Below are 13,106 nucleotides of genomic sequence, written 5' to 3'. Positions count from 1 at the left end.
CAGATGGCGTACTGCAGTGGCAAACCGTGAGAACGAAGCATTTTCCCTCAGAAGGGTAGAGGCTTGGCGACACAACACTGTGGAGTCATCAGATCCACCTTCCTGCTGCTTCCCCTAGATTGCCAGCCCTACTCCACCATCATGCAATTTGAGTTATGTTCAGCCATCCAGTATATAGAATCTGAACCCTCTGTAACTTTGCTTCTACCTGCTGGTTACAGAAATACCCTCAAAGCAGCACAGAATTCTGTTCCCTCTTCCTCCAACATCCCTTTACACCTTTGAGAACTATCATTATCTTCTCTTAGACCTCCCCAGTGCAGGTCAGACACGCTCAGCCTATGCAGATTCCAGGATGAGATGGCATCTGATCCCCTCCCCGTCAAGTCCTTTGGTCTTCTGAGGACACTAGTTTGTCAGTGTCCTCCATAAGACAGGGTAGCCAGAATTATCCCCATACTTTGGATGCACAGTGCTCTAATCACCCCAGGGTAGGAGTCGTCAATATGATCTTGTGCATAGTCTGAAAATGATCATACTGTTAATACAGGCCAAAATTATGCTGGATTTTCTAGCACCTGTGTCATATCCTAGACTCAAACGAAGCTTATTATGATCTGCGGTGTTTTCCAGATGAACTGCTGCCAAGCTAGCTCTCCCTGTTCTGGGCCACTCCACCCTCAGAAGTAAGACGAAAAACTAAACCCTGAAAGCAATTAGAGATTTCTTCTCTTTAGGAACATAAGACTTCTGCCAAAAATAAATAATTAAACCAGACGGTTTTTGCACCTGGTAAAACATTAATCTCAATTTCGTTTTTACCCGAGGTGCAGTACTTACCTTGAAGACCTGAACACTAACATTTGTTTCTTGTCCGAAAATTCCTGTGATGGTCTTTGTGTAACTCCTTTTCTTTATTGGTGGTATTATCCTTTAGTTATTTTATGTATTATAGGAGGTATATTATGTTGGCTGTTTTCCTAAAAATCTATAACTGGCTGAAAGCCATTCCTCTATTTGGTGTGTGAAGACTCTTCAGCATAGCACAGAAAACCACGCTACAGTAGTGTCTGTCATTAGGTAGGTTGTGCTTTCTGGTCCATTTAAAACACAGTAAAACCTCAGACATTGGATCCCACTACTGTGGAATTTGTGATCTCTCAGCTAATGTTTAATTATTATGCAGGAGCTGTACTTAAAAGATTAACAGTGCAAGGGAAGTGCTTGTGCATGCTGTTTTTACTAATTTTTCAGGAGCTTCCACGCTCATGATCCTGGCCCTGCTGATTCCTCAACATCCCCTTACTCTGTGCTTCCTCTCTCTACACATCAGGCATACCACCCTCCCCTCTGCTCTGGGTCCTGTTACCTGGAACCCTCTGTTAACCTCCTGTCTCCTGTGCTTAAGTCATGGCTCACTTCCACTGTCTAGAGCTCCCAGTGGCAGCTCCTAAAAACCTTCACCCCACCTCTGCCATCAGACCCACCAGCTCTGTGTCAGATGAAGTTATATCCCACTGCAGGGGGCCAGCGCTCACCACTAGCATGAATTTTTTTTTTTTTAAACACTCAGACAGTATCTTTTATTTTATTTTTTATTTATTTTATTTTTTAATTTATTTGTGATAGTCATACAGAGAAAGAGAGAGAGGCAGAGACATAGGCAGAGGGAGAAGCAGGCCCCATGCACCGGGAGCCTGACGTGGGATTCGATCCCGGGTCTCCAGGATCGCGCCCTGGGCCAAAGGCAGGCGCCAAACCGCTGCGCCACCCAGGGATCCCACTAGCATGAAATTTAAACCTTCCTATGGCCATTTCCATTCTCAGAGAGAGAGATGTAACCACAGTTGGAGCTCAGAAAGCTTAGTACTGTAGAAATCATGCTACTAAGCTATGGTTAGGCCTCAAAGGCATCATTTATTAGAGTCTTAGAGTCACATGTGGAAGTCAGTGTCCTCCTTAGCCCTCTGGCCTGCTGAAATCCTTTCCTGCCCATCTGTCCGGGCCCAACTCACACACCACACCGTTTCCACGGTGTTGCCTGGGAGCCCCTGGGAGCTCTCCACCCTCCATCTTTGTTGAGTGAAATGTAAAATTGCTTTTGAGGTGAGAGACATCTCAATATAAATTGCATCTTAAATGTAAAAATTTAAATTAAACTTTGTATAAACCTTTGAGCACAGCCACCGTGAAATTGAGGAACCGTTGTCAATGTGATGAAATAGCCAAAATATTGGCAAGGGGGAGGGGACCGAGGTGCAAGGAGAGTCTTGGGATCCACCCACCATACCTGTGTGATCCAGACAGACACTGCTTCATACAACTGAAACATCTCTTTGGATTAAGGGAAAAACCAAGGGTTCGGAGCTATGTTTCCAGAACTGTTCTCACACCCTGAGAGCCCCTCATCCCCTTGGCCAGTACCTGTGAACCCATTCTGCTGCAGAGAGATTGAGTTTATATACAGTTCACATTCCACCCCCTTCAACATGTGAATGAACTTGGGGGAAGCCAATAGGACAGGAGAAAATCATGAAACACTCAAGATGAATTTAATGTCCCAGAAAGAGGCATGTGCCACTCTGCTCTGTTGCTCTAACTTGAGGTGACTGATGATCCGGAGATCTTTTTTCAGGTGTAAGACTCACTGAGACTTCAGTAGGAAAAAGGTGTTCTGTAACTCGGATGAACGTGCTACAGCCTTAGCCAGCCACACGGGCTTCTCAGGGGGAGCTGTCAGAGTGTAATGAGGCAGCTTAGAGCCAGGAGCCCCACCTTGTATTGTTCACTCCCTCCTCATTCAGCAAATACGGATGGAAATCTGTATTTCTGTGCTTGGGTTTGTGCTTGGGTTTGAGCGCAGGAAGAGCAAATCATCTGTGGTGATGAAGTGAGTGCATTAGGGATGTGATAGACCTTCCTCTTGGCTGGTTTTAAAGTGTCACAAGGAACATGTGGAACTCAGCTCTTTAGTTTGGGCCCAGTGGTTTAGTTAGTCCAAAAAGAAAACAGAACACACGGAGAAGAGATTGTGTCTGTTTAAGTGTAATTTTCTGTGTAGACTCTGCCTTAGGCAAAGCCCTTAATCTAACTCTAAACTCAGTTTGCTCATCTATTAAAATGGGAATAATAAGAGTACCTCTGGCATAATTGAGACTCTCATGAGATAATGTTTGTGAAGGGCTTAATACAGTGCCTGGCACACAGCAATCATTCTGTTACCAATAGATGTTTTCTGGTCATGAGATGGCGTTAGGGTTTTGCAATTTCCATTCTCTGGTTTGGGTTGCAGAAGATGCTTTGGTGAGAGGCAGCAGAAGAACCCTAGAGCCTCATGCCATCGCCTCTGAGTGATGTACAGGGTGAAGACGTACAGGGTGACAGGAGAAATGAGGGCACGTGCATAGCATAAGGGTCCAGCCTGTGGGTTGGTGCTAGGCTCACGCGGGGTGGCAGTCTTTCTTCCTGCTGACCCTTGGTGCTCTCTAGGTGTCTGTCCTTTCCCTCTGTCCCAGAGTTAGCTTCATCTCTTAGGGGAGCAGAAGGGAGTGAAGGTACCTAGAAGCTGCTCTGTTCCTCTCCGTGTTCTTCAGTGGATAAAGAAGCAGGAAAGAGGCAGCCTAGTCCATTACCATCCAAGCGAACCTTCTTGGGTTGGGGATTTCCACCTTAGGGCAACCCAAAAGTCAGTGTGGGCCTCAGACATGCTGAGGTCAAACCAGACACTGATAATTTACATTCTTCTTTGCATGAAATTGAAAAGTCTTTGACTACCTTTATGCCACCTTCGGACTCCCCAACTGGTTCAAGTGTCCTCTTTTTTCCATCCTTCCCACTGCTTGTAATTTGGAAGAAACATGTCTGCTAACTTCCAGGGAGCGGCAGGTGGCCGTCTTGCCCACTTCAGCTCTCAGCCATGTGGCTATTGCACGGGTTGGTGGTGGAGGTCAGGGGAGTTTTTGTGGCCATTCCGGTCACTCAACCTCAGAAGGAAGGTAGCTCTGTTCTTCTCTAATAGATAGTTGGATTAAAAATTTTTAAAAAGCTTTGGAAAAAAAAAAAAACTGAAGTATAGGATCCCTATTGTTGTAGCTCTAGGTCTAAATAAAAGCAGGAAATTGTGATTGTTAATTTTAGATTCAAACACTATGTAGCACTAACAGATGTGGAAGTATTTTTGAACATATGTGACAAGCTAGGACATCTTTTGTGGTCAGACAGAAAGTTTGGTGCCTGTTGGTGCTGAGTGTTGAGTATGGCTGGGGTGCTGGCTCTGGTGTCTGGACCCGATCTCGGGCAGCCAGCAGCAGGGCCTGAAGGAGCACAGTCAGGGCAGACTCTCAGCAAGAGCCACTGGGATCCAGCCCTGCCCTTAGCTCTGTCTTTTAAAGATTGTTATGAGTCCAAGTAGGAACCTTAAATATTTTGACCTAAGGTTGTTATAACTCTTTCAAGATAAAAACCAAATAGAAGGAGTTATGAAATTCAAAACAGAATGTGTGAAACCAAATAGAGTTTGCGTCACTTAATTGGAAACATTGCAAAGCCAGTTTCGTAGGAGTCTTCAAACCCAGATACCCTGTGTCAGTGGGCGGCAGTGTTTTAAATAGCCTTTGCTCTTTTGAAGTCTTTTGAGGCAATGGGATGTGAACACTGCTATAGCAAACACCATCACCTCTTTCAGAATTGTTCTTTACTCCTGCTGGATGCCACAATCCCGAAACATATCTGACATGCAGTTTTAGATGCACAGAACAAAATACAAGTGATGCAGATAAAGCTCAGCAGCTCTCCAGCCTGGGTTTATGGCCGATAGGGGTCCTTTGTGTCTCCCTGGGCTAGCGCTGAATGCCTCCACTGTCCAAGATGCGGTAATGACCTGTCTGAACTTGGGAAACATAAGATTCAACTAGATAAAGAATTATGTTATTACCACATTAATTAACTTATACATCTGGGGATTTTTGTATTTAAATGCCCCATCATCCTTGGCAGATCTGTATATACTGACGTGGAAAGATTGCCAAGACATGATTTTTGGCAGAAAAAAAAATGAAGAATCTGATTGTTTGATTCCATTTCTGTAAAAATAAAGTAAAATAAAATAAAATACCTATCCATAATATATAGATATATAAAGGCAGAGAAAAGGGGGCAGCACAGGTTTGGGGCACAGCTGTGAAGATTAAAGAGGAGTAAACAAGGTGAAGTGATCAAGGGGGTGAGGACAGCTCAGGGATAGGACATCTAGGGCTGTGGGAAAGGACTCTGATTCTCACTGAGTTATATGAGGAGTCACAGAAGAGAGGACGTGCTCTGAGTGCATTTAATTGCATCTCTCTGGCTGTCATGTTGAGAAAGGAGAAGCAGGATGACCAGTTGGAAGAACATTGCCATAAACTCAGAGAAAGGTGATGGTGGCTCAGGCTGTGGTGGTGGCAATGAGGGTGGAAAGAAGTGCCGAGAACCTATATATGTGTATATATTTATTGAAGATAGAGGCAATGGAGACTACGGAAAGTGAGGGGAGGGGAGGAGTGCAAGGAAAGGAGGAGTCAAAAATGGTACTCTGGGGCCTTTAGTCTTAGTCACTGCAAGAACCAAGTTGTCTTAACCCAAGAGGAGCTGGTTAGAGAAATAGTAGGATATCGGGAACTCAGTTTTGGACAGGTGAAGTCTTAAGAGGACATGCCAAGTAAGCATTTTGAATATAGACCCACTAATTTTTATTAATAAAAATATGAGAGCAGGAATCAGTGAAACTAAAATCAGGAAATTGATAGAGAAAATCAACAGAACTAAAAGCTGGCTCTTGGAAAAGATCATTAAAATCAGTAAGACTCTAGCCAGGCTAACTAGGAAGGAAAAACAAAAAGAGGACACAATTTACTAATATCAGAAATGAAAGAAGGGATATCACTACAGATCCTATGGGTATTAAAAGGATAACAAAGTAATATGATGAACAACTCTATTCCCACAAATTTGATAACTTAGATGAAACATCAATTTCTTGAAATGCACAATCTACCAAACCTCACACAAGAAGAAACAGGCTATTGAAATAGACCTATCTCTATTAAAGAAGTTGAGTGAACAATGATAACCTTTTAAAACAGCACCAACGTACATGGGTTCACTGGTGAATTCTATTGAACATTTAATGAAGAAATTATACCAGTTTTTTTGTTTGTTTGTTTTGGTTTTTTACAATCTCTTCCAGAAAATAGAGGCAGAGGGAATATTTTCTGGTACCTTCTATGTGGCCAGCATTATCCTAATACCAAAACCAGACAAAGATATTACAAGAAAAGAAACCTACAAATTAGTATCTCTTATGAACACAGATTCAGAAATCCTCAAGAAAATACTAAAAAATTGAATCCAGCAATGCATAAAAAGAATTATACAGTATATCCAAATGAGATTTATACCAGGTATGAAAGGTTGGTACAATAATCAAAAATCAATTAATTTAATCCGTCACATCAACAGGTCAAAGAAGAAAAATCACATGATCATCTCAATAGATGAGAAAAAAGCATTTGACAAAATCCAATGCCTATTCATGATTAAAAAAAAAAAAACTCTCAGCAAACTAGAAATAGAGAAGAACTTCCTCAATTTGATAAAGAACATCTACAAAGCACCTATAACTAGCAACATACTTACTGGTAAGACTTCAAACCTTTCCCACTAAGATCTGGAACAAGGCAAGGATATCTCCTGACTCTACTGTTTTTCAACATTGTACTAGAAGTCCTAACAAATGTAATAAGACAAGAAAGAGAAATAAATGTATATTGGGAAGGAAGAAGTAAAACTGTCTTTGTTCATAGATGACACGATCATCTACATAGAAATTCTGAAAGAATTGACAAAAAACTCCTGGAACTAATAAAGTTATAGTAATGTTGCAAGACACAAAGTTAGTGTATAGAAGTCCCATCACTTTCCCGGATAATAACAATGAACAGGGTAACTTGAAATTAAAAACATAATGCCACTTATGTTAGCACCTCCAAAAAATGAAATACTTAGGTATTAATCTAACGAAATATGTGCAAGATCTATATGAGGAAAACCACAAAACTCTGAGGAAATATATCAAAGAAGAAATGAGTAAGTGGAGAGACATCTCCTGTTCATGGTTAAGAAGACTCAATATTTTCAAGATGTCATTTCTTTCCAACTTGAACTATAGATTCAACACAATCCCAATCAAAATTCCATCAAGTTATTTTGTGGTTATTGACAGATTGATTCTAAAGTTTATATGGAGATGCAAAAAGACCCAGAATAGCCAACACAATATTAAAGAAGAACAAAGTCAGAGGAATAACACTACTTTGAGATTTATTATGAGGCTACAGTAATCAAGACAGTGTGGTACTGGTGAAAGAACAAATAGATCAATGGAACAGAATAGAGAGCTCAGAAATAGAACCACATAAATATAGGCAACTGAGTTTTGACTGAGGGGAAAAGGCAATACAGTGGAGCAAAGATGCTCTTTTAAACAACAGTGCTGAAACAACGGAGTATCCACATGCAAAAAAAAACGGGGGGGGGGGGGCGGGGGAACCTGGACACAGACCTTACACCCTGCACAGAAACTAACTTAAAACAGATTATACACTTAAATGTAAAATGGGAACTATAAAACTCCTGGAAGATAACATAGCAGAAAATTTGGATGACCTTGGGTACCATGGTGACTTTTTAGGTATAACACCCACAGCACAGTCCATAAAAGAAAGAATTCATAAGACCAGGCTTTATTAAAATTAAATCTCTGCTCTGCAAAAGACAAGTCATTAGAACAAGAAGACAAGCCACAGACTGGGAGAGAATATCTGTAAAAGACACATCTGATAAACAGCTGTTGCCCAGAATATACAAAGAACTGTTAAAATTCAACAATAGGAAAATGAACAATCTGATTTGAAAATGGGCAAAAAGACCTGAGCAGACACTTTACCAAAGCAGATATGCAGATGGAAAGTTGGCATGTGAAAAGTTGTTCAACATTGTGTATCATTAGAGAATTGTAAATTAAAACAAGAATGAGACATCAATATTTAGCTGTTAGAATGACCAAAATCTAAAACACTAACAGCATCAAATGCTGGTGAGGATGGGGAGCAACAGGAACTTTCATTCATTGATGATAGGAATACAAAATGGCCCAGCCATGGCAGTATGGCAGTTTCTTTCTTTCTTTTTTTTTTTTTTTTAAGATTTTATTTATTCATGAGACACACACACACACACAGAGGCAGAGACATGGGTAGAGGGAGGAGCAGGCTCCCTGCAAGGAGCCAAATGTGGACTCAATCCCAGTACTCCAGGATCACACCCTGAGCTGAAGGCGGATACTCAACCACTGAGCCACCCAGGCATCCCAGTATGGCAGTTTCTTACAAAAGTAGACATACTCTTACTGTATGATACATCAGTCATGCTCCTTTCATTATCTACCAAAATGAATTGAAAACTCACACCACAAAATTCTGCACATGGATGCTTATAGCAATTGTATTCATATTTTCCAAAAACTTGGTTGTAACTGAGATGTTCTTCAGTAGGTGAGTGGATAAATAACCTGTGGTACATCCGGACAACGGAATATTATTCAGCACTAAAAACAAAGGAGCTATCAAGCCATAAAAGACATGGAGGAAAGTTAAATGCATAGTACTAAGTGAAAGAAGCCCATCTGAAAGGGCTACATACTTTATGACATTCTGGAAAAGGCAAAACTATTGAGTTAGTAAGAAACATCAGTGGTTTCGGGGATTGGGGGGAAGGGAGGGATGAATAGATGGAGCACAGGGGATTTTTAGGGCAGTGAAACTACCCTGTATGATACTGTAGTGGTAGATACATGATAGTATACATCTATCCAAACTCATAGAATGTACAACACCAAAAGTGAACCCTAATGTAAGCTGTGGGCCCTGATAATGATGTGCAGTGTCGCTCATCAGTTATAACAAATGGATGTCCCACAGTGGGGCAAGATGTCAGTAGTGGAGGTGGTTGTGCCTGTTGTGGAGATGGGGGCATATTGAAATCTCTGTGCTTACTGCTCAGTTTTGCTGTGAACCTAAAACTGCTCTAAAAAATGAAGTTATCAATTTTTAAAAATGTTTGGAATTTTAAAGCACAAATGAAATATCTAGTTACAGTCCATTAGCCATAAATATATGTAGCAATCCCACATGTAAGGGCAAATAAACTATTTAGCAAGAAATTATATTTTTGGCATAATATGCTATAATTACATACAAAAACCTCACTGCTTATAAACTTTCAGTATATGAATTCAGTAGTAGTAAGAATGAATAAAAAATGAAGCTCCTTCAGTTAAAATACGCAATGGAGCATCTATTTATAGTTACTAATTAAAGGTCTTTGTAAAGCAGAAAGATCATGAACAGTGAATGGTAAACAGCAAACCATTCTGCGGATTCTGGCCTCATAGGGACTTAAAATTATATTGCAACTTGGTCTCACCAGAGACTGAGATTTGATTTTAGTCTAGTTGCCTCCCAAGCTAAGTCCTTACCTGTTACCCTTGCCAGCTGGCCCCCAGCTTTTGTTGTACAGAAGTACTTGAACAAGGGTGCACATTGGGAGGGAATTAAACAAAAAGGGAGAAGGAGGAAAGTACCAAGAATGCAAGTATGACAAGAAAAAGCCAAACTATGGAGAAATGATAAAGAGAATGATAGAAGAAATTTAGAGCTCAAGGGAAGGAAAAAAAGCAAACAATAAAAATAAGAAAGAAGGAAATAGTATAAGTAGAAAGAACTATTAATGGGAGGCGATTAAAGATAGGAAGAAAAAATAGAACAAAAGACCAAAGTAGGATCGTTGGAATTTACAGTGGAGAACCACCTCATCTCTTCTAATCATTAATCTTGAAATGATCGGCTGATATATGGGCAATTTCAACCCCCCAGGGGATATTTGACATCTGCAGACATTTTGGTTATCACAGCTGAGGGGGTGCTACTGGTCTATAGTGGATAAAAGCCAGGGATGCAAAAAAAAAAAAAAAAAAAAAGCCAGGGATGCAGCAAACCTAAGATGCACAAGACAACTGCCCATCTACCCACCCAGCCAGCAAAAGAATACTCTGGTCAAAATGTCAAGAGTGATGAGGCTCACAGACTCTGCATTGACCCAACATCAGCTCAAATTCCGGGCTCCTAGTGACCAAGCATCAGTCTATCCCATTGTGTTTTGACCTATATCTGTTAGACTGCATATATGCCAAGTTGATGCCATACCCCATAAAAGAAATTAAATTTAGCTAAGAAAGTGCATCTGAAGTAAAGAATTCCTTCCTTCCTTCCTTTCCTTTCTTTCCTTCCTTTCCTTCCTTTCATTCCTTCTTTAGCAAGTAGTCAGTGAAAACCTGCTGTGTGCCTAACTGCCAAAGCTTGCTTCAAAAGTAAATCTTTATAAATGGAGAATAGACGTAGGGCTGTCCAGGGGCTAAGGATGGTGGGGGGATGCGTGGGACTATAGTCATGGTACCAGGGAGATCTTCGTGGCAGCAGACTAGCTCTGTGTGTTGATTGCGGTGGTGGTTACCTGAATCTCCCCATGGTCTGAAGTGACGCAGAGCTCTAAGCTTGCATTGCCCCGAGGTCAGCTACTGGCTTGCATATTGTGCTACAGTTATGTAAGATGTAACCACAGGGAGAAATTTGGGATAAGGTATATAAGACCTCTCTGTACTATATTTGCATCCTTCCATGAATTTATACTTACTTCAGAATGAAAAGCTAAAAATGAAGCAAATCTTCATTGGGAAAAACCAAGATGGGCCAAACAATTTAGCAAAAGATATAATTCTAACCAGGGTAGACAGCAGTGGTCCACACACGCAGAATTCTGTTCAGATTTATAAATAGAAAGGACTGAAGAGGCAGCGCTTGGAGTTTGGTGTAGAAAACAAACTTGTTTTTTATTAAAATTGACCTATTTGCTTCGGCCCAGGGCATGATCCTGGAGTCCAGGGATCGAGTCCCACATCGGGCTCCCTGCATGGAGCCTGCTTCTCCCTCTGCCTGTGTCTCTGCCTCTCTCTCACTCTCACTCTCTCTCTCTCTGTCTCTCTTGAATAAATATATAAAATCTTTTAAAAAAATTGACCTATTTGGATGCAGAACCAGTATCAAATAATCTGCCCTCTCGCGGCATCGAAATATTTCTATCTCAGTGGAAGACCTATGTTGTCAAACTGCAACAGGAAGTCATGTCACACCTAACATTTAATTGCGTGTCTTGTTACAGGGACAAGCGGATCTTTTGAAATACGCAAAGAACGAGACTTTGGAGAACCTGAAACAAATCCATTTTGCTGCTGTTTCATGTGGGCTGAATAAACCAGGCACAGAAAATGCCGACGTTCAGAAGCCACGCCGGAGCCTGGAAGTCATACCCGAAAAAGCAAATGATGAAACTGGAGATTGAAGGAATTTTCTAGAAACCATTATGGAGTTTATAACTCTAGGACCAATTGTAGTCAAATGGGACATTTGCTTTGCACTCACTAATGAAAATAATATTTGGGATTTTAAAGCACAACTGGAATAGCTAATTACAGTCTATTAAAACTGTGAATGTATGTAGCAATTCTGCGTGTGAAGGCAAATAAACTCTTTAACAAGAAATTATATTCCTGGCCAAAATATGCTATATTTGTATACAAAGACATCATAACCGTTCCAGTGTGAACACCAAGACTGTTCGTTCTAGTTCCATTGAGAAAAAATGTTTTCCCTACCTGAAAACAGTTTCTTAGGACGGAAATGGATTGTATTGTCAAAGTAGTATTTATTGGAGAGAAACCTAATCTACGCATTTTGCTTATACATGATTGCCAGAGCCTCTGGGTTATAGATGATTTTGGTGGCATGCCTGCTGAGCCATAATTACCAGGGACAATGTAAGTGGAGAGATGCCCCGAGTCCCCGGGGTCCTTGGAGAGCCATCGAATACAAGGAGAACAGGCAACTGGACTGAAGCTCCCCGGCTGAAGACACACGCTGGGGTGACACAGACGATGTAAAAGCAACCAATCTGAAGCGACACACTGTAAATAGTTTTTCATTGTATGAAGTCGTGTTCACATTAAAAAGATGTTTTATGATATTTCTCCAATAGCAGTACATGTGTTTAATGAAACTTTAAATTTTAACATTTCTGTTAAGAATACTCTACTCTTCAGAGTAGCCAGTGGTTGTGGAATAGCTTTGTCAAAGGTGAGTTGCTTGTCTGGCTTAACACTTTCATTTCAAGGAAGGTGTTTACAACTTTGTGCAATGGCCCCTGATGATGACCCAGACGCCTCTTTCCCCTTCCAATTCGCACTGCCCTGATGTGTGCCTGGAAACAGTGCAGGGAGGACCTCAGGGGCAGATAGAGGGGCTGGAGCACTCATAGCTGTCCTCGGCCAGCTGGGATTTTAATCCAAGCCTTTCTTTCCTAAATCAGTGAAACTTTGTGCTATTTTTTAAAAGATCCCAGACACTGCAGCCTAATTACTGCTTCTCCCAAAACAAACTTGCTTTCAGATTTTGGAAGAGTAAAAGCTACCAGCAACCCTTCTTGATTTGTCCTTTTTGGTGATTCAGGCCTGGGAGCTAGATTAAGTATGAGTAATCTGCTACATCCTTAGGAAGGTGCTCAGGCTGCTATGATTAATTTGTTTCTGCTCAGATTCTTAAATATCCTCTTTAAAAAACGCTTTCTCTACTCAATTCTTGTCATTGGCATGCTAACAGTGTGCATAAATTGAGGCATGCATCTCCATGGCTCTCGGCTACATGTAATTCTAGCTAGAAAATTAAACCTATCTGTTACATGAATGAGAGCGTGGTTCCCTGCACATCTCGGCAAACAACTGGCCGATGGCTTCAGCTCTTAGCTCAGATATGACCTCTACACAGAAAAAAAGGAAAGGGAATGTAGCAAAGAATTAAAAGTAGTTTTACAGAATGAGAAATAAAATAACGTATGATTTAGACTATTGTTAACAACCCTTGAATTTAGCTGGTGAGTAATAGCAACATTCAACTTTAAGTGAA

At 41.0% G+C, this 13,106-nt stretch overlaps 1 protein-coding gene across 1 annotated transcript in view; it reads left to right on the top strand.

Moving 5' to 3' along the window:
• Nucleotides 1-12,171, top strand: part of PLCL2 (phospholipase C like 2) — a 185,868-nt gene extending 173,697 nt beyond the window's left edge. Inside the window, exon 6 of the mRNA XM_025448823.3 lies at nt 11,311-12,171. Within this exon, the coding sequence (XP_025304608.1) occupies nt 11,311-11,490 (180 nt within the window). The 3' untranslated portion in view covers nt 11,491-12,171. The remainder of the gene's footprint in view (nt 1-11,310) is intronic.
• Nucleotides 12,172-13,106: the final 935 nt, after the last annotated feature.

Source organism: Canis lupus, chromosome 23, assembly GCF_003254725.2.
Source record: "Canis lupus dingo isolate Sandy chromosome 23, ASM325472v2, whole genome shotgun sequence".
Taxonomy (NCBI): Eukaryota; Metazoa; Chordata; class Mammalia; order Carnivora; family Canidae; genus Canis; species Canis lupus.
Note: the sequence above shows the minus strand (reverse complement) of the source record. Positions and strands in the feature narration are given on the sequence as shown.